Source organism: Tachyglossus aculeatus, chromosome 1 (assembly GCF_015852505.1).
Source record: "Tachyglossus aculeatus isolate mTacAcu1 chromosome 1, mTacAcu1.pri, whole genome shotgun sequence".
NCBI lineage: Eukaryota > Metazoa > Chordata > Mammalia > Monotremata > Tachyglossidae > Tachyglossus > Tachyglossus aculeatus.
In genome coordinates this window covers 118908715-118930536 of record NC_052066.1, presented here as the reverse complement: position 1 = coordinate 118930536, position 21822 = coordinate 118908715, and the positions used below count along the sequence as shown (strand labels likewise).

At 41.9% G+C, this 21822-nt stretch overlaps 1 protein-coding gene across 1 annotated transcript in view; it reads left to right on the top strand.

Moving 5' to 3' along the window:
* The window catches only part of GREB1 (growth regulating estrogen receptor binding 1), a 116996-nt gene extending 96710 nt beyond the window's left edge, over nucleotides 1-20286 (top strand). The window contains exons 26-34 of the mRNA XM_038744455.1: nucleotides 1381-1523; nucleotides 4036-4197; nucleotides 9264-9468; nucleotides 11402-11576; nucleotides 11957-12175; nucleotides 13241-13376; nucleotides 15290-15490; nucleotides 17640-17778; nucleotides 19042-20286. Of these exons, the coding sequence (XP_038600383.1) occupies nucleotides 1381-1523; nucleotides 4036-4197; nucleotides 9264-9468; nucleotides 11402-11576; nucleotides 11957-12175; nucleotides 13241-13376; nucleotides 15290-15490; nucleotides 17640-17778; nucleotides 19042-19205 (1544 nt within the window). The 3' untranslated portion in view covers nucleotides 19206-20286. The remainder of the gene's footprint in view (nucleotides 1-1380; nucleotides 1524-4035; nucleotides 4198-9263; nucleotides 9469-11401; nucleotides 11577-11956; nucleotides 12176-13240; nucleotides 13377-15289; nucleotides 15491-17639; nucleotides 17779-19041) is intronic.
* The last annotated feature ends 1536 nt before the right edge of the window (nucleotides 20287-21822 follow it).

Sequence of the window (21822 nt, the reverse complement as noted above, 5' to 3'; positions counted from 1 at the left end):
GGGCTGTGTGGGAATCTTTCACAATGATGAATACATTCTTAAAGTCTTGTATTAAATGATCTTTTAATATCTTCAGTTAAGTATACGTCAGGCAGGTCTAGTGAATACAGCACGATCCAGGGAGAAAGAGCTGGGTTCTAATGCCAACTCTGCCACTTGTCAGCTGGGTGACCTTGAGCAAGTCACTTAACTTCTCTGTGCTTGTTTCATTATCAGTAAAATGGGTATTTATACTGTGAGCACCATGTGAGACAATGACTGTATCCATCATTTGCTTGTATTGACCCCCAGGATTTAGTACAGTGCCTGGCACATAGTAATTTCTTAACAAATACCATTAAAAAAAGTAGGTATTTCACTTGGGGCCAAGTTCATGTGCTGGTAGCTCTTGGTGAAGTAGAAACTAGTGTCACCCTTGCTTCCAAGGCCTCCCCCAATTTCCAGTCCTTTGCTGCTGAAAAACTCTCTACCCTTCCTCCTCACCAATTTTAGTGCTGAGTACACTGCTCTCTGCTGCTTGCAGCCCCATCCTAAGCAGGGTTATATTCACTCTGGGGCTTAGAGTAGGAACAGTCCTTAACATAAAGCAAGCGCTCAATAAATATCCTTCTCACTAGAGCTGGAAAAAGGGGGAGAGAGAGCGAGCGAGCAGAGCTGTCCCACCTGCCCACAGTAGTGGTGATGAGCCTCTGACACCAGGGGGACATTCACCCATAACCACCTTTATTAACTGGTATCCACCCCAGAACATAAACAGTACTTGATGGCATTTGTTAAGTGCTTAATATTTATTTTATCCAATAAATATAGCTGGCCCACTCTCCCTGGCATATTAAAGTTAAAGCACTGGGTTTCAGTATGAGAAAATGGGTTGTGGGGATGTCTTTTATTCTTCTGAAGCTTAATAACAAATCAGTGGCCAGAAAACAAGAGGCACTATACTAAGCACTGGGGAGGATAAAAACAAATGGAGCTGGACACTATTCCGTGTGGGGCTCACAGTCTCAATCCCCATTTTACAGACGAGCTAACTGAAGCACAGAGAACAAGAAGCCACTTGCCCAAGGTCACACAGCAGACAAGTTGGTAGAGCTAGGATTAGAACCCATGACCTTCTGACTCCGCTGTCCATGTTCTAACCACTATGCCATGCTGCTTCCCTTGACCCATGCTCTATCCACTATGCCATGCTGTTTCCCTTTCCCTTGACCCATAGTAAGTGCTTAGATACCATAACAAATTAATTTCATCCAATAAATATAGTTGACCCATTCTCCCTGGTTTATTAATGTTAGAGCACTGGGTTTCAATATGAGAAAATGAGCTGGGGGATGTCTTCTATTTTGCCGTAGCCTACTAACCATATGACATCTTATACAGACCAATCAATGGCCAGAAAACAGGAGGATTTGTATGTGCGGCGCCAAACGACCCGAATGAGATTATCTAAATATGCAGCTTACAATACATACCACCACTGTGAACAGTGTCACCAGTACATGGGCTTTAACCCAAGGTACCAGGTAGGTCACATCTCATTTCCAGTAATTTGTTAAGCATTAGTAACCCTACAAGTAAAGTTACCTAAAAACAAAGGGAAGTCTTATAATCATAAGAGTCAAGGTAATGGGGGCACTGGGGCATTTGCCTCCCAAAGCTTTTGAGCTGGAGTCCCAGCCTCACTCATCTGAAGTCTCTGATCAGACCTGAGAGTTTCCAGTCAGGGCTGAGAGAATCCAGAATGGTGGCCTGTTAGCTCTCGGAAGCCTATCCCCTCCCAGCCCCTCCCTCCACTAAAATCCCTACCCCTTTTTCACCTCTGCAAAATGACAAGTTGACATCTCTGATCATGAACATTTGTGTAAAGCTGAGAGAACATGAATATAGATGGACTTGCTTTTGTTTTAGCCCAGTGCTTTGTCTTTCTGTTACTCTGTATCATTTGTTGCCCTTAGAAATTGATTTTTTAAAACAGATTTTTGTGGTTTGTTGAATGAAGTCATGGTCTGGTTATTCAGTCTGTGGGTAATCCAGGCCTCTGAATTCAACATCTCCCATGCTGTCAGGCTTTAGCAATCTCACTGTTGTCAGGCAAAGACAAAGAGTGCAGTCACTGCACAGTTAATGGCTAATTAATGGTTAATTGCTTTAACCACTGGGAGTTGACTATGCATTGATTTTGGCACTAAAGAAAAGTACTCAGTCTATCCAAACTCACTAATCACAGAAACATTCCCATTTTAATGACTTTTCAATTTCCACTTGAATGGGAATTAGTATAATAAGTTTCTCTTCAGCCTTATGTATTACTGATGAAAGCTCGACAGAGTTGCCTATTATTTTCAAAATAGGAATGTAGTAGAGCCTGGCAAACATTAATTCAATTGAGAGTCAAGAAACAAAGAGAATAACAAGTAATGACACAATTCAGTGAATCTGCACTTTGAGCTCATTGAGTCATTAACTACCTTGATCAACTTCTGCTGAATCTCAATTTTTGTGAAACTGGGGACACAGTGTGACCTACTGGAAAGAGCATGAGCCAAGGAATCAGAAGACCTGGGTTCTCATTCCAATTCTGCCACTGGCCAGCTCTTTGACCTTGAACGAGCCACTTAACCTCTCTAGGTCTCAGTTTCCTCTTCTGCAAAATGGTAACTAAATGGAACCTGATAAGGGACTTGTGTCCAATCTGATTGCAACCTTGTAGTTACCCAACTCTAAGCATATAGGAAATTCTTTGAAAAATTCCATATTTTTATTTATAAAAAAAGGCTATAATGTTCCCTCCTGGTTAAATTTACATTGCAGTCTGTGGATTAGATGGTTATTAATATATAGGTTTATGAGTCATCAATTGTGCGTCAGTGCAAATTTATTTATGGGGGCTTGAAATCTTTAAAAAGGGAATGAAATGAACCAAAGCAACCTAGAGATTTTTTTTTTTTGTTTCTTCCAGTGAAATGATGTAGGGTGGGGAGGAGAGAACAGATATATGCTTGAAATCTTTGCAGAGGCAAATGGGCCAAAATTACAATAAGGAAAAATTCCATTAGAAATAAGAAAAAACTACTTAAGGTTATTAAACATTGAGATAGACGTCAAAGATGTGCAGTGAATTCACTATCCTTGGAGAATTTTAAATATGGGATAGACAATAATAATGATATTTAAGTGCTCACTATGTGTCCTACGCTGTTAAGTGCTGGGGTAGGTATACGTTAATCAGGTTGAACACAGTGCCTGTTCCACAGTAGGTTCAGTTTAAATAGAAGAAAGACCATTTTTCATGTGAGGAAGCTGAGTCCCAGAGAAATGTGTCTTGCCCAAGGTCACACAACAGGAAAGTAGCAGAGCTGAGATTAGAACCCAGGTCATCTAACTCCCAGGGCCGGGTTCTTTCTCTAGGCCGAGTTTCATTTATCTTGACTTGTTTAGGATTTCATCTTCCAGAGGAAGAAAGAGCATTGGGCTTAAAGTTTTTTCTAAGTCATTAACTTTATGATTGAGAATTAACCCCAGCAATCATTTCTCTTTGTTTAGGAGGAATAGGGATTGGACTTTAGGGTTCTTCTAGCCCTTTAATTTTATGATTTAGAATTCACACCACGTACCTATTGCAAATTCGTTCTGGAATCCTGAAAATAGGGTAGATATAACTACATGATTACATTTAGCTCAGAGTATAATATTGGCAGAAGACAGTGAACCATATACAGCAGACACAGGTATTCAGTAATATGTAAATAAGTGAGGCTATCTTTCTGATGTTAAGTAAACAGCAAGCTGTAGTAACAGATGTAGCATAAACAATTGAACAACAGCGTGTACTATGTATGAAGAGATTTTGTCCAGTGAACATCTCAATTTAGCATTGATTCTATACTCTGGAATTCTTAGGTTTTGCCCAGCATAAAGGTAGTGATAATTTAAGAGACTTGTGTGTTACTGGTAGGTATAGTTGGACCCTAATGATCAGCTCTTGTCCTTTCCCCTACTCTCTCTTTCCCTCCCTTCCCATCCCCTCTGCCTCAGCTTTTTGAATCTTCCCTGCACGCCTTTGCCTTTTCTTACTCCATGCTAGGAGAAGAAATCCAACTTCATTTTATCATACCCAAATCAAAAGAGCACCATTTTGTCTTCAGTCACCCAGGAGGCCAACTGGAAAGTATGAGACTTCCCCTTGTCACAGATGCGGTAAGTGGATAATTAGATTTCCAGTTCACACAAACCTCTGTGAGGCTGGTATTGATCTGATGGTATTAGGACAATTATCACTTATTGGAAAAAGATCATCCTATCCTATCTGGTTTACTGCATCAGCCCCCTCTCTGACATCCCATCCTCCTGTCTCTCCCCACTTCAGTCTATACTTCACTCTGCTGCCCAGATTATCTTTGAACAGAAATGCTCTGGACATGTCACTCCCCTCCTCAAAAATCTCCAGTGGTTGCCAGTCAACCTACAAATCAAGCAAAAACTCCTCACTCTCGGCTTCAAGGCTCTCCATCACCTCGCCCCCTCCTACCTCACCTCTCTTCTCTCCTTCTATAGCCCAGCCTGCTCCATCTCTATATATTGCCCATTTGTACTTCCCAAGTGCTTAGTAAAGTGCTCTTCACACAGTGAGCACTCAATAAATACGATTGATTGAATGAATGAATGAATTTCTTCAGGGCAAGGGCACACTGATGAAGTTGCTATGAGTTTTTGAGCCTCAGGTGTCAGGGGAACACAGTTCATCTCCCAACTCCCTTTTGTGTTGCCCTGACTTGCTCCCTTTGCTCTTCCCCACTCTCCCAGCCCCACAGCACTTATGTGTATATCTGTAATTTTATTTATTGATGTCTGTTTATTTGTATTGATGTCTGTCTCCCTCCTCTAGACTGTGAGCTCATTGTGAGCAGGGAGTGTCATTCTTTATTGCTGTACTTTCCCAAGCACTTAGTACGGGGCTCTGCACACAGTAAGCACTTAATAAATACAATTGAATGAATGAATGAATGGTGACAGGAGAAGGAAGACTGTGTAGAATAGTCTTTGCTTCAAAGAGGACTTGGTCACGGGATCTATGTCCATAACAACAATAATAATAATAATAATAATAGCATTTATTAAGTGCTTACTATGTGCAAAGCACTGTTCTAAGCACTGGGGAGGTTACAAGGTGATCAGGTTGTCCCACGTGGGGCTCACAGTCTTAATCCCCATTTTACAGATGAGGTAACTGAGGCACAGAGAAGTTAAGTGATTTGCCCAAAGTCACACAGCTGACAAGTGGGGGAGTAGGGATTTGAACCCATGGCCTCTGACTCCAAAGCCCGTGCTCTTTCCACTGAGCCATGCTGCTTGAGTATCTTGGAAAGAGAATTCCTTAGTATGCAAGTGGGCCCATGAAAACACAGTTTCACCTTTCCTGACCTCTTGCCACTAGACCGTGAGCTCCTTGAGGGCAGGGATCATGTCTATCTACTCTAGTCTGAGTACAGTATTCTGCACCGTGTCAATGGATATCATTGATTGATTGATTTGGGGGAAAACTGCTCAGATACCAAGGGTTAAGGGGAATGGTAGGTCCTCTTGCCAGCAGGACACGTGTGTGAGTTGTTCTTGCAGTATTGATCCCCCTTAACCCCTATGCCCAGCAGCACACTCCAGTCCATATTTCACTCTGCTGCCAGGATCATTTTTCTCCCAAAACGTTCAGGACATGTCACCCCACTCCTCAAAAACTCCAGTGGTTGCCCACTCCCCACAGAACTTATGTACATTTATTTGTATCGATGTCTGTCTCTCCCTCTCTGTACTGTGAGCGCACTGTGGGCAGGGATTGTTTCTGTTTGTTGCTGTATTGTACTTTCCCAAGCACTTAGTACAGTGCACACTGTAAGTGCTCAATTAATATGATTGAAATACACTATGTGGTCACAAAGTGAATATCCCTGAGACCTCGGCAGCAGCACATACCACTGTGGCCTCACCTTTTCCCGAAAGTCATCACTGAGTTTGAGAAGCAGCGTGGCTCAGTGTAAAGAGCACGGGCTTTGGAGTCAGAGGTCATGAGTTCAAATCCCAGCTCCACCAACTGTCAGCTGTGTGACTTTGGGCAAGTTACTTAACTTCTCCATACCTCAGTTACCTCACCTGTAAAATGGGGATTAAAACTGTGAGCCCCCCATGGGACAACCTGATCACCTTGTAACCTCCCCAGTGCTTAGAACAGTGCTTTGCACATAGTAAGCGCTTAATAAATACCATTATTATTATTATTATATTATTATTATTATTAATAATAATCCAAAGTGGCTTAGGAAGGGTTCAGAGAGTCTTTTCCATTTTCTTTTGAAAACCTGGGGGAAAAGCAAAAAGTAGAACCACAAAAATAAAACAAAAGAACATAGAGGTCAAATATCTCTTTGTGTGGGGAGGTAAAAAAACAAACAAACCCAAAAAGCTGAAAAGTCCATGTCAGCGCTAAAAATATACAAGTAGTAGTAGGAAAGCTGCCCTTTCCTCTCCATTCAAACCGCTACCCTGCTCGTTCAAGCTCTCATCCTATCCCTTCTGGACTACTGTATCAGCCTCCTCTCCGACCTCCCGTCCTCTTGTCTCTCCCCACTTCAATCCATACTTCACGCCACTGCCTGGATTGTCTTTGTCCAGAAACGCTCGGGGCATGTTACTCCCCTTCTCAAAAATCTCCAGTGGCTACCAATCAACCTACGCATCCGGCAGAAACTCCTCACCCTCGGCTTCAAGACTCTCTATCACCTCGCCCCCTCCTACCTCACCTCCCTTCTCTCCTTCTACAGCCCAGCCTGCACCCTCCACTCCTCTGCTGCTAATCTCTTCACCGTTCCTCGTTCTCGCCTGTTCCGCCATCAACCCCCAGCCCACATCATCCCCTGGCCTGGAATGCCCTCCCTCCCCACATCCGCCAAGCTAGCTCTCTTCCTCCCTTCAAGGCCCTACTGAGAGCTCACCTCCTCCAGGAGGCCTTCCCAGACTGAGCCCCCTCCTTCCTCTCCCCCTCCTCCCCCTCTCCATCCCCCCCCGCCTTACCTCCTTCCCTTCCCCACAGCACCTGTATATATGTTTGTACGTATTTATTACTCTATTTATTTTACTTGTACATATCTATTCTATTTTATTTTGTTAATATATTTTGTTTTGTTCTCTGTCTCCCCCTTCTAGACTGTGAGCCCAGTGTTGGGTAGGAACCGTCTCTATGTGTTGCCAACTTGTACTTCCCAAGTGCTTAGTACAGTGCTCTGCACATAGTAAGTGCTCAATAAATATGATTGATTGATTGATTGGCATCAAGGCTAGGAAAAGAGATATCAGTCAATCAATAGTATTTACTAAAACCAGTGTGGTTTAGTGGATAAAGCATGTTCCTGGTAGTCAAAAGGACCTGGATTTTAATCCTGGCTCTGCCACATGTCTGATGTGTCTGTCCTTGGGCAAGTCACTTCACTGCTCTTGACCTCAGTTACCTCATCTGTAAAATGTGGATTAAGAGTGTGAGCCCCAAATGGGGACCGGGACTGTGTCCAATCTGATTAACTTGTATCTACTCCAGCACTTAGAAAAGTGCCTCGCACATATTAAGTGCTTAACAAGTACAGTAATTATTAATGCCTACCATGTGTACAGCACTGTGGTAAACGCTTTGGAGAGTTCCCTACAAAAGAAGCGGTAGACAGGACCTGCCTACAAGGAAGTTACAGTGGAGAGAAGTGATAAAGGGGGAGGTAGACATGGAAGAAGAGAGAGGATGGAATGAAGAGAAAGTGACAATTCATTTCCCTGAAACTTCAGAATGCTGTCTGCAATGGCAGGAGAGTATGGATTCCCAAGATTTAAAGGTAGGTTCCCCCTCTCTCCCCACAAAATGGGAACACCATACCATTACTGTATGACCCCCTATTTCTGGACTCTAGGATTAATACTTTGAGAAAGTACACTTCACTGGCTGGTAGCCCGTCTTAGTTCCCATGGAGCTGGATTCCCTCACTATTAATACTTTACCAGATGCCAAGATTGCCACTGTCATTTTTGCTTTCCTCTTGAGAGATCACTCTTCTTCCTTGTTCTTATAAAAGGCAAATATCCCTCTTCTCATCATTCCCATCATATATGTTTATTGAGATATATTCTCTGAGATTCGGGTTCCCGAAAGTATGATGTCCAACAGGGGCTAGGGAATGAGGGCTTTCCAGGTGCATGTGTGGGAAAGGCATCCGGGAACCCTGGTGCTCGTATAGTGTTATGGAGAGGGGAGCTCCTCATGTGCTGTGCACACAGTAAGCACTCAATAAATATGATTGAATGTGTCTGTTTATTGTTGCATTGTACTCTCCCAACCGCTTAGTACTGTACTCTGCACACAGTAATGGCTCAATAAGTACGATTGAATGAATGAATGAATGCTATATGAGAGAGTAGAAAACAGCTAACCCGAATGATTTCTTCCACTAATACAGTGCTGCTCCCCTCTTCCTTTTCTGTCTTTCTCTTTCCCTTCTCAGTCTTTGTATTTCTTTTTCTCTCTCTTTCTCCCACATTCTCTCCCTTTCTCTCTCCCTTACTTCACTGACTCCTTCCCTCAGACCCTTCTCTGTCTAGTTGGAACATGGGGTCTACCCACACCAGTCTTCTCAGCAATGGAAAATTATTTATATTGTCTGTCTCCCCCTCTAGAGTGTAGGCTTATTGCGGGCAGGGAACATATTTACTAACTCTGTGTTGTACCCTCGCAAATGCTTAGTACAGTGCTCTGTATATAGTAGGTGTTCAATAAATACAACTGGTGATGATCATGATAGTCTCGGTGCTAATTTGTTTTTAGCCACTGATATAGAGTCTCTTCTCCATCTCCTCTCAGCCACTACTATTTCCCTTCTGACACTAGCTACAAATGAGATTCAGCCTCAAGAAATTCTACTGTCATTATGGTTGAGGTTGCCACTTTAGGGGAAAAAATATATTATTGGGAAAAATACATTACATGATATGGGAAGCATCTGGAGTGAGTTAAAAGTGATACTAAAGTCGTTGCTTACTCAGATTGTTTGTTAAAAATGGATTCTACTTCACAGACTTATATCAGCACATCCAGAAGGGGACCAGTGGGCCGTGACTGGGGTAGTGTATGTGCGATTGAAGTTGTGTGAAGCATCTTCTGCTGAGTCTATGTTACTAGATTTTTAATCAAGGAATTTGATTTGTATGCTTGGTATTCCCCTCCTTCCACTTTACAGAGTCAAGAATATATAAAAAGCCCTACATTCACTCCAACAACTGGTCGCCATGAGCACGGACTTTTCAACCTATATCATGCAATGGATGGTGCTAGTCATTTGCATGTTTTAGTAGTCAAAGAATATGAAATGGCAATATATAAGAAGTATTGGCCAAATCACATCATGCTGGTTCTCCCAAGCATCTTCAACAGTGCTGGCGTTGGTAGGTATAAAGAATACTGCTGTCCCTTAAAAAAAAATATATTTTGTAACCTTGAAGGTCCAGTGCTCAGCAGAAGAATTTTCCTATTTTCGACTTCTGAAATTCAATGTTCATCTTCCCCATGACATCAGTGTTTCAAGGTTCAAGGCTCTGTTCCTAGCATTTGGGGAACATTAAACAATAAACACAGCTGCTACTCTAAAAAAATCATCGGTGGTATTTACTGAGCACTTACAGTGAATGGTGAACTGTACTCAGCATTTGAATCAAGTGCTTACAATCAAAGAGTATGATAAGCAGATAAACGTTGTCAATATGAATATGTAGGGAGAAAGAACAGCATGAAGAATGCCTTGAAGAGTTAGTCTCAGAGGAGGTAGAGAGGATGGATGTTGCAAAAGGGCCATAGGAAAGCAAGTTTAGTCAGATAGGAGTTACAGGCTGCATAGGCTGTAAAGCTTTGAAGGCAGCAGTCAGAAACAGATAGAAACAGTTGGGTCAATTACTGGTGTACATGTTGTGTAGAAATAAATAGGGATCAAAAGTCCCTCTAGACTGTAAGCTTCTTGTGGACAGGGAACATGTCTGCCAACTCTGCTACTGTACTCTCCCATGTGTTTAGTTTAGTGTGCACACAATAAGAGCTCAGTAAATACAATTGATGGAGAGATTGCTCAGAACCTCCTCGAAAAAAATTATCTTCCTCACAAACTTAGCAAATAACCCAAGTTGCCTGTCTAGGCAGTTCTTTGCTGGCAGGAGAATTTGTAGTATACATTGGATTCACTTTCATGGACAGATTAGTCAATGTGTAGTCAGTGTGGCATTAGAAAAAGCAGTGTTTAGGGTAGTTCCACTGCTTCCCATGATATGTATGAATCAGGGAGCTCAGTGGGAGTAAGCAGGTTGGCAGCAGGGCTAGTGAAAGATGGCAGAGGAGCAGGTTGATGAGGTAAACCTCCCATCTTCCTCGGCCAGGATAATATAAAATCTTCCAAAGAAGGGATCCACCCACAGAATACACTAGAGTTAACACTAGCTTCATGACAATGATATTTCATTAGACCTAAACAATCACTATGTGAAATGCACACATGGATGTGTATATATGTGTGTTTGTGAGTGTGTGTATATATGAGAAGTTGTCCTGTATATATGTTTGTACATATTCATTACTCTATTTTACTTGTACATATTTATTCTATTTATTTTATTTTGTTTATATGTTTTGTTTTGTTGTCTGTCTCCCCCTTCCAGACTGTGAGGCTGCTGTTGGGTAGGGACTGTCTCTATACGTTGCCAACTTGTACTTCCCAAGCAGTTAGTACAGTGCTCTGCACACAGTAAGTGCTCAATAAATACGATTGAATGAGAAGTTGTCTCCATCTGGGACAGTGCTGGCTACTCTGGCTCAGAAACAGCTCTCTAGTGGTGACTGGCTGGAAGAACTGGTTTACTGAAGGGACAGATCAGGTGTCAGAGCATTGGGCGTCTTCCCCTCTAGACTGTAAACTCGCTCTGGGTGGGGAACGTGTCTGCTAATTCTTTTGTGTTGCACTTTCCCAAGTGCTTAGTATAGTACTCTGCAGTAGTAAACGCTCGATAAACACCACTGATTGATTGGGTTGTGTGACTGACACAGGAAAGAGGAAGCAATCACTGTGGAAGAGAAAACAGAAGCTAAGGAAGAAGGGGGCCTAGGGCTTGAGAGCCAGAAACCACCAGGACAACTGGAGGATTTAAGGGGGCAGGACCAACTCCTAGAAAGAGTATCTAGTTTAGACAGGAGCTGGTATCTGTTGTCATGACAGAAACAGTAGCAGGAGCAAGAGTTAGGTCAGAGGCAAAGGTAGGAGCCCTTGGACTCAGACAGACAGACCATTTCTGTTAGTACATTTCTGATATATGGTAAAATGACCTGTTTTGGTTTCAGGCGCCGCACATTTCCTAATAAAGGAGCTCTCCTATCACAATCTGGAATTGGAACGCAACAGGCAGGAGGAGCTGGGTATTAAACCCCAGGATATCTGGCCTTTCATTGTCATTTCAGATGATTCTTGTGTCATGTGGAATACTATTGACGTTGACTGTGCAGGAGAAAGAAGCAGGTAAAACATAATGAAAAATAATGTTTTCCAATAATCCTTCTCCAGCTCCATCAACAATAAGGGGAAAATAAATAATGTTTTTCCTGGAAATTTTTATTTATCGCACAAACTGACTCAAATATTGCTCCAGTTAGTCTTGCTGTTAATCCTTTTTGTAATATTGAAATATGAAGACACTTACCATGAACCTAGTTTTCTTTTAAAATTCCTAGTGGATTCTTGATGTTTCATAATAAAAGCAATAACTTTTTTTAGTTAATTTGTTATGACCAGTGTGGGAGACAGCTCCCCTGCTTAGCCCTTTTAGACAGGGTGTTTGGAACATAAAGGAATATGTACTTACGCTCTCAGACACCTTTTCTTTTTCCTAATATTTTTAGGGACTATCTATTGTCGGAAAAAAACGTTTCCTTAAAGCACATTCTGCAGCATATTGAAGCAACTCCCAACATTACTCACTATGCCGTTATTGGGATGAGGAAGTGGTCGAGTAAAATGAGCAGTGATGAGTTCCGGGAGCCATTCTCTCGCTGTCACATCCACGATTTTATCATCCTGAATGTAGATCTGACACAGAATGTTCAGTATAACCAGAACAGGTGAGTTAGAAAATGAAGGCTGCTAGACTGCAAGCTCCTTTTGGACAGGGAGCCTATCTATGATTTCGGTTGTATTGGACCCTTGCTAAGTGCTTAGTGTAGTACTTTGCACACAGTAAGCACTCAATAAGTACCACTGATTGATTGACTGGGGCATTACACAGTTCATCTGGACCTGGAATGATTAGACGCTCAGTGGGGCATTTGCTATACTTTCCTACCAATAAGAAGAGGGGCCCAGGCTGGTCTCTACACAAAGTGAGGTAGAAATGGGACCTGGCATTTAAGAGCTTAATAATGGCCGTGGTCGTATGAGGCCTGCAAAGCACTGTGGAAGGGGAATGTTGGATTTGAGTAAGGCCAATGTTCTCCTGCACCTCAACAACACCATTCCTATTTCCTGGATCCAGCTGTGTGGGGAGCACTTTGTACCAGAAGCTAGGGAATATAAACATACAGTAGGAAGAATTGTAATTAACTCCCTTTCTGCCCTCTTTAGGATGAATTAATAGAAGGAAACCACCTTGATTAATCATGGAATCAAATCTCTCTTCCACCTCTTCTGTATTTTTAGTTCCTTGAATTTGTTTTCTATGACAGGAATCCAGTCCTCACCTGGTTTCCAACTCCAGGCTTAATAAAGGCCCAATGCATCTCTAGATTTCTTGTGAGCAAGCTATACCTAGTGCAACTCAGCACTCCCCCAAAGTTATTAGCCCACATGTATATAGACTCTGTATCTTTAAAGTAGGACAGCCAAGGGGGTTGTCTTTCATTGTCCCTTTTTGAATTCATGCAAGCTTAGAAGCCAAAGGAAAACTCCAGGAGATCATAGTGTGAAGAGCACATATCAATGATCTAAATGAGGATATAATGAAAACAGGAAATCTTGACTAGAAGTGACAGTAGATCAGTTGAATTCAGTGTTGTGGATTTGATTATCTTTTACTAACTCTGAATGAAGTATATGCTTAGTATAAATGTCAGCTCGGTTGGCAATTCAGAACTTTAATATTAGAATCCTTAGGGTGCTTATTGAGTACATTTGCTTCCACCTTTGGTTAGATTTATGTGCGATGATGTTGACTTCAACCTACGAGCCCACAGTGCCGGCCTGCTGCTTTGTCGATTCAATCGCTTCAGTGTGATGAAGAAGCAAATTGCAGTGGGAGGGCACAGGTCTTTTCACATTAAATCGAAGGTGAGTGTGGTGGGAAAGAATCCCACCTATGTTCTATATTGCTCTATGAGGGCACCTGGACATTTGTTTCACTTTTAAACTAGAGTTGCGTATTTGGGGTACAACTGCCCTTCAAAAGAGAACTATAGTAGCCACCTCAGTGTTCACTGAGGTCAGGTTGATGCTCACTAATTGAATTGTTGGAAGTACAGAATAGGTTCTGAGGCTTTGATTCAGGGATGACTGTACTTCCTCCTGAGTTCCCAAGCCCCACCAATGGCTTGCCACTCATCTGACTCTTAGTGACCTCCAGAAAGTTGATGGCCCATGGAAAATGATTACAGAAATATACCAAGCCTGACACTGGCAGTTGCAAAGGAAAGTGAATAGTGATAATGGGACTGAGAGACATCAGCGGGGTAAAAGAATTACTTAGTGAGCATCCATTTTAGTCCTTACGGCACTATTGCTATTATTAGTAGATAGAACAACAAAACAGGGGGAGATCTTTGTGTGAGATTGATGCCATTTTCAAATTTTCTGGTCCCTAAGCAGACAGGTTTTTAACAGGTTTTTCCTGAGAAATGGCAATTAACCTTTGAGAAATGGGCTCTTTAGCAGAATAATGGAAAAGCATCTTCCCCGCTGACTCCAATCCAAGGTGTGTTAAAGGCATATCACATTCTGGAGAAATAGAGAAGGATTTTTTAATGTTTCCACTAGCTGAGGCTCATAAACAACTCAGGAGATTTAGGTGTTTTATCCCTTTTCTTTTTCCCTGTTAAAGCAATCTAAAAATTGGCTTTGGTGCGCTAATGCAAAGAGAAGAGCAGAGTGCTATTATGGCATCAACGATCACATCCTAAAAAAAGCCTTTCTATGCTAAGTAGCAGAGAGAAAAATCAGATTTCTGTTTGCTATGGTCAGCCTCTTCATATTCCTAATGCGGGAAGAACTCCATAACCCCTTAGAATGTCATAGGCTTGCCATTGGTCAATTTTTAGCGTTTCTCTCTGGCAGACATAGTGTCATGGATTTACTCTAGTATTTGTTACGTACTGACAAGTTGTCAATCACTGTGCTGAGCAGTAGAGTAAATACAAATCATTCAGATCAGACATAGTCCCTGTCATACACTGGATTGGGATGGTTGTAGATGGAGAAGTGCAGAGAGGGTACATGACTTGCTCAAGATCACATATCATCTCAGTGGCACAGTTAGCAAGTCACTTAACTTTTCAGTTACCTTATCTGTAAAATAGGGATTAAAAATGTGAGCCCCATTTGGGACATGGATTGTATCTAACCTGATTGTCTTGTATCTATTCCAACTTTTAGTACAGTGCCTGGCACTTAACAAATACCATAAAAAAACCCACCTACGTCTTTTGCTTCCCAATCCCATGCTATTCCCTCCAGGTCCTGTTACCACCTGCAAACATTCAGTTTATTTTAAGGCAGAGGGATCTAAATACTCCAAATGAAGTACTTCATCCTTACTGTCACCTCATCATCATCTTCATCATATAAAATATAATGCCCAGCACAAAACTCCATTGTATTATTGAATGTGTTCTAATCCCGAAAATTAAAATCAGCCACCTTTTAACTTGGGTCCACCCAAGATAAACCTTCTGGGTCATTTTTAAATAGAAAAGCTTTCTTCCTATGGTCAAATATAGGTCTAAATTTTTGTCTCCTTTCCAAACAAGTTTTCAGATGCAACATCCATAAATGTGTTATAAAATGATCTTGATCCTGCTAGGGGATGTAAAGCATTGCTTTCCTTCGGAAAACACATTTCCTCTCTCCCACCACTCTGGAATCAATTATTTCAGTATCAGCCACCACAGTGTACCCCAGTATCATCTGATTGGTGTGTATTTATTCTCCCACCTCAATGTATTTGAACTCTTCTTCTTTTTCCTTCATAGGTGTCTGATAATCCAGTGTCCATTGCCCCTGTTCAGTACATCTGTGCTCCTGACAGTAAAAACACTTTCCTCGCAGCCCCTGCTCAACTTCTGCTGGAAAAATTCCTCCAGTATCACAGCCATCGCTTCTTCCCTCTCTCCCTGAAGAATTACAACCACCCTGTGCTGTCTGTTGACTGTTATCTTAATTTAGGTCCACAGGTAATCTACTAAACGATTAAGATTTGAGTTCTGTGAAGTTGACTTGGAACTGGGGAGGCTGATTGGAGTTGTTTTGAGGAATATAGTTTTGAGAATTCTGCTCAATTCAAATCTTGAGAGAATGTCACCATCCCTTCTTCTTTGCTGCTGCCCTCCCTGCCCCCTGCACTCCCTTTACCCTGCCTCCTGAGATTGATTCAACCTTTGACCTGGTTCCCTACAGAAGTTACAGGCCCTGGGCTCACCCTTCAGTGCCTTAAGCGTTTAGTACAGTGCTCTGCACACAGTAAGTACTCAGTAAATACAATTGATTGCTCCATTCTGTGGCCTAGAGGATGGAGCACGGGCCTGAGAGTCAGAAGGACCTGGGTTCTAATCCTGGCTCAGCCACTTGTCTGCTGTGTGACCTTGGGCAAGTCATTTCTCTGTGCCCTAGTTACCTCATCCGTAAATTGGGGATTGACTATGAGCCCTATGTTGGACAGGGACTCTGTCCTACCCGATTACCTTGTGTCTATCACAGTGTTTAGTACGGTGGCTGGCACATAGTAAGTGCTAACCTTCTCCCTGTGCCTCTGTCTCGCCTGTCTTGCTGCTGACCCCTAGTCTGCACGCTGCATAGAGAAGCAGTGTGGCTCAGTGGAAAGAGCACGGGCTTTGGAGTCAGAGGTCGTGGGTTCAAATCCCAGCTCTGCCACATGTCTGCTGTGTGACCTTGGGCAAGTCACTTCTCGGAGCCTGAGTTACCTCATCTGTAAAATGGTGATGATGATTGTGAGCCCCGCGTGGGACAACCTGATCACCTTGTATCCCCCCAGCACTTAGAACAGTGCTTTGCACATAGTAAGTGCTTAACATGCTATTATTATGCTATTATTATTATTAGTAGTAGTAGTAGTATCTTGTCTCTGGCCTGGAATGCCCTCCCTCTCAAATCCAACAGACAATTACTCTCCCTTACTCTCCCCCTACTCAAAGTCTTATTGAAGACACATCTCCTCCAAGAGGCCTTCCCAGACCTAGGCCCACTGTTCCTCATCTCCCACTCTCTTCTGCATCACCCTGACTTGCTCCTTTTGCTCTCCCCCTCCTAATCCCAAGGCATTTATGTACATATCTTTAATTTTGTTTATTTGTATTGATGTCTGTCTCCCTGCCTCTAGACTGTAAGCTTATTGTGGGCAGGAAACATCACTGTTTATTGTCTTCCACTTTCCCAAGCCCTTAATAAAGTGCTCTGCACACAGTAAGTGCTCAATAAATATGATTGAATGAAAGTGCTTAACTATTATTATTATTATTATTTTCATAGTTTGCTAGCCCCTTGAGGGGCAGGGTCCATGTCTAATCCCTAGACATCCCTAGACAATCTTCTAGACTGTGAGCCCGTTGTTGGGTAGGGACCGTCTCTATATGTTGCTGACTTGTATTTCCCAAGTGCTTAGTACAGTGCTCTAAGCACAGTAAGCGCTCAATAAATACGATTGAATGAATGAATCCCCAGTGTATACGCTTTCCCAGTGATTACTAAAATGCTAAGCATTTAATAAGTACTGGTTCTCCTAACAATAATGATCATCATTATAATTGTGGTATTGTTAAGCATTTACTATGTACCAAGCTCTGTTCTAAGCGCTGGGGTAGATACAAGATAATCACATCCCACATAGGGCCCCACGGTCTAAGTGGGAGGGAGAACAGGTATTAATCCTCATTTGCCGATGAGGGAACTGAGGCAAAGAAAAGTTAAGTGACTTGCCCATGGTCACAAAGCAAGTATATGGTGAAACTGGGATTAGAACCCAGGTCCTCTGACTCCAGGCCTGTACTCTATCCACTAGGTAACACTACTTCCTCCTCCCTACCCTTGCATCCTCTTTTAGGCCTGTACTGGCTCCCTGCTTTTCTCCCCACACTCCTCCCTCTTTACCTGCTCATATGTGCCCATCTGAGGAGGGATACAGATTTTTCCAATATTATTTATAGGATTTTCTTCCCATTTTTTGTTTTGATCTTGCATCCTGAGATGCCTGAAATCAAATGAATTCAATACATCAGTATGTGGGGGGAGAGAGAGAGAGCACATAATATTGCTGGTTATCCCTAATCAAGTAATAATGATGTTTTTCTGTATTTCCCCTTCCATCAGATTGCTGTGTGTTACGTGAGTTCTCGTCCTCATTCTTTAAATATCAGCTGCACTGATTTGATATTCAGTGGACTCTTGTTGTATCTCTGTGATTCATTCGTGGTGGCTAGTTTTCTGAAGACGTTTCATTTTCTAAAAGGTAAGAGACGAATGATCCTGTCTGGAGGTATGTACCGCCATGATAAAAGTGTTCCATTATATCTTAAGCATCTCCATTCCATGTTGAATCATTGTTCATTTCATGCCTTGACTCTTGCATCAGCCTCCTTGCTGACTTTCCAGCCTCCTGACTGTTCCCACTCCATTTTATTTTTGTACCAGAATATTCAGTCCATGTGTCCCCACTCTTCAAGAGTCTGTAGTGATTGCCCATCCACCTCCACATAAAGCAGAAACTGCTTACCATCACCTTACCCCCTCTATCTTACCTCACTGATTTCCTTCTACAACTCAGGATGTTCATTTCACTTCCCTAACACCAACCTACTCAATGTACCTCAATCTCATTTTATCTCACTGCTGACCCGTCACCCAATTCCTGCCCTGGCCTGGAACTCCTTCTCCTTGTGTATGATAGATCACCACTCTCCCCACCTACGTAGCTTTATTAAAATCACATCTCCACCAAAAGGCATATTCCCTCTACCTTCTGCACTTGGATTTGTACCCTTTATTCACTCCACCCTCAAGCCCCATAGCACTTACGTACATAGCCATAACTTATTTTAATGTCTACCTGTCTCCCCGACTGGACTGTAAGCTCCTTGTGGGCAGAGAATATGTCTACTAACTCTTATATTCTACTCCCCCAAGCCCTTCATGCAGCATTCTGTATATGGGAAGTGCTCAATAAATATGATTGATTGTCTTTCCACCCATATTATCTGCTTTTTTTTTTAAAAAAAAAAAAAACAGGATGCCTCTTGATACCTAAAGCTTATTGTTCTGATATCTAACCTGCAGATGATTCTATCTGATCTTGACTGAAGTCTTGGTTCTACTCCCTTTCCCTCTCATGGACTTGCTATCATGATGAAAGACTTCAGGTCAGGGCCACACATGATTCACATTCTCTCTATCCATGTCTTTTTTTCCATCCAAATTGCTTTTATCTTTCCTTTCCTCTCTCATCTTCCACATAACATGCATAGAAATGATTTTCATTCCAACTGCTCTGCCTTCTATTTTCCATCCCGTATCAATTGATTTCTATATTCAGTTCTTTTTCCCCTCTTTGTTACCTCAAATGCTTCTTCTCATCCCATCTCACCCACCCAAAAGTTCATAAATCAGTAGAAAATGAACAAAATGTGATATGAAAAGCTGAATTCACTTCAGTCACTGTGACTTCAACTTAGACAACTAATTTAATTTTTCTTTTTCTTTCTCAAACCATATTTAGGTGCCACCTTGTGTGTGATCTGTCAAGATCGCAACTCTCTCCGCCAGACTGTTGTTCGCCTGGAGCTCGAAGACGAGTGGCAGTTCCGGCTTAGGGATGAATTCCAGACAGCTAATGCCAAAGAAGACAGGCCGCTGTTCTTCCTCACCGGACGCCACATTTGAGAGGACTGCTTCACTTCCTTCAAGAGCAGTGGCTTCAGAATGCTAATGCAGTCATCATAGCTGCAAGAGCCTCTGACAACAGGATCATCTAGGAAGTCTCTTTTTATGGGGAATATTCATCAGTTTATCTTTATACTTCCAAGGGCAAAACCTGCAGTTTCATTAGCTTTAAAGATTCACTCTCCGGGAACACCACAGTGGCTTTAGAATTTCACAAGGTGAGAACATTTATAGAGAAGGAGAGTGGCTAGCTATGAGATGTGCATATCTTCGATCAAAATCATCGCACAGGGGAAATGGGGGCTTTAGAAGCTGTGTTTAAAATGTTAATGGCCAGAGTTAGGGAATGCAAATTTAAAACTAAATGACAGTTTTGAAGTTTTCCTGGTCTAGAAGATAACGTTACATAAAGGCAAATATTTTCATAGTAAAGATGATGCTCTTACAGTTCACTGCGGGTTATGAGCTGCTGTAATTGAAAAGCCTTCTCTTCTTAAAAGGGAAATACTGACAGAATTCTAAAGAGAAAGTTATGGTGCCTGTTTTGGGATTCTCAGGAAAGAAAAGTAACAGACAGGAAGAGCTGAATTTGTTCTCTAAATAAATCTCTGGGTGGTGTGGAATAATGATTGATGAGAAATGAGAAAGGATTTCAAATCCCTGAATTTATTTATGGTTTCCTCGTAATGCAATTGCAATATAGCAGTTGAAAAGACCAAATAAAGTGAAAATGTATTTGAGACTCTCACATAAACCTGAAATCAAGTCATTCCTCACTCTGAAATCCTGAAACAATAAACTTACCTGGCCTGTTAGAATACTAGGAGAGAGGGTATCGAAGTGTTTTGTATTTAGAGATGTGTGAAGGATATGCAGTTTTCAAACATCTTTTACATAATTAGAAAGATAGTATTCTTAACTAATGTATTATTTTCTGATGTCTGCCTGACTTTGGAAGCACTGCCAAATGAGTATTGCAATAAGGTGGTGTTTTAAAAGGATTGTGCCAAAGAGTTGACAAAGAACTCCCCCGTCCTCCCACCCCCTGCCCTCATCCCCCAGGAAAGAATTTCAGTGAGTGTTGGAGATTTAGGTTGATGTTTACAAAATTATTTTATTAGAAAATGGTAACCTTGTATATTTCATTATTCCTATTTTGGAATGAGAATTTACTTTTAGATTTATTTGTTCCTTGTAAATAATCTTGTGCATTTTTTTCCACATTTGATTAGCTAATTTAAACTTTTTAATGAACTGAAATATTCATGTCTGCACCAGGCTGATAAATAAAATTTGTAATGCATTTTCTGTTGACTCGTTAATGTGATACCGATCTGTGAAAGCAGGGCTACCTCCAAGAACAGTGTGTGTCTTCGAGCACTCCAAAGTTCTATTTAACCTAATCCTCTCCTATTGCAGTTGGGTTCTCTCTGGACATGGATGAAAACTGGTCAGTGTTTTCCTCATAATAGCCCTTTATATACTTGGTTAGCTTTTAAGTCACCTCTTGGTCTTCTTCGGGTTCAACGGATATCTGTTTCCTTAACCTTTCCTCCTATTGGTTCATTATGGTATTTGTGAAGCGCTTATTATGAGTCATGCACTGCACTAAATACTAGGGTAAATATAAGATAATCAGATCAGAAGCAGTCTCTCTCATATATGGGCTCACACTCTAAAAGGCACCAATAACCGGTGTCTTAGCTCCATTTTCCAGATGAGGAAAATGAGGAGAAGCAGCATGGCTCACTGGAAAGAGCCCGGGCTTTGGAGTCAAAGGTCATGGGTTCAAATCCCAGCTCCGCCAACTGTCAGCTGTGTGACTTTGGGCAAGTCACTTCACTTCTCTGTGCCTCAGTTACCTCATCTGTAAAATGGGGATTGACTGTGAGCCCCCCGTGGGACAAACTGATCACTTTGTAACCTACCCAGCGCTTAGAACAGTGCTTTGCACATAGTAAGCGCTTAATAAATGCTATTATTATTATTATATTATTATTATTAAGTGACTTGCCTGAGGTCACTCTCACAACCGCTCAGTGGCAGAGCTGGGATTCGAACCTGTATCACCTGACTCTCAATCCCCCACTCTTTGCATTCTCTAGACCACGTGGACTCCCAGTACTGCGTGCCATTGCTTTAATTATCTTGTTTCTCTTTCCTGGCCTTGCTCCCTTCTTGTACATCTTTTTTAAGAATTAGAGGGTCCCAACTGGACAGTCCTGGTAATAAGTGGGAAGAGGGACACAACTGGGTGAGGTGAGCCTTTCAGAGGGGGAACACAGATCCTGAAAGAGGAACTTGTGAATGAGAATGAAAGGAGAGTACTGTTGAGAAATGCTGTTGTGGCTGCCTCAATGGGTGGCGACCTTTCATTCATTCATTCAATCGTATTTATTGAGCGCTTACTGTGTGCAGAGCACTGTACTAAGCCCTTGGGAAGTACAAGTTAGCAACATGTAGAGATGGTCCCTACCCAACAGCGGGTTCACAGTCTAGAAGGGGGAGACAGACAACAAAACAAAACATATTAACAAAATAAAATAAATAGAATAAATATGTACAAGTAAAATAAAGAGTAATAAATATGTGCAAACATATATACATATATATAGGT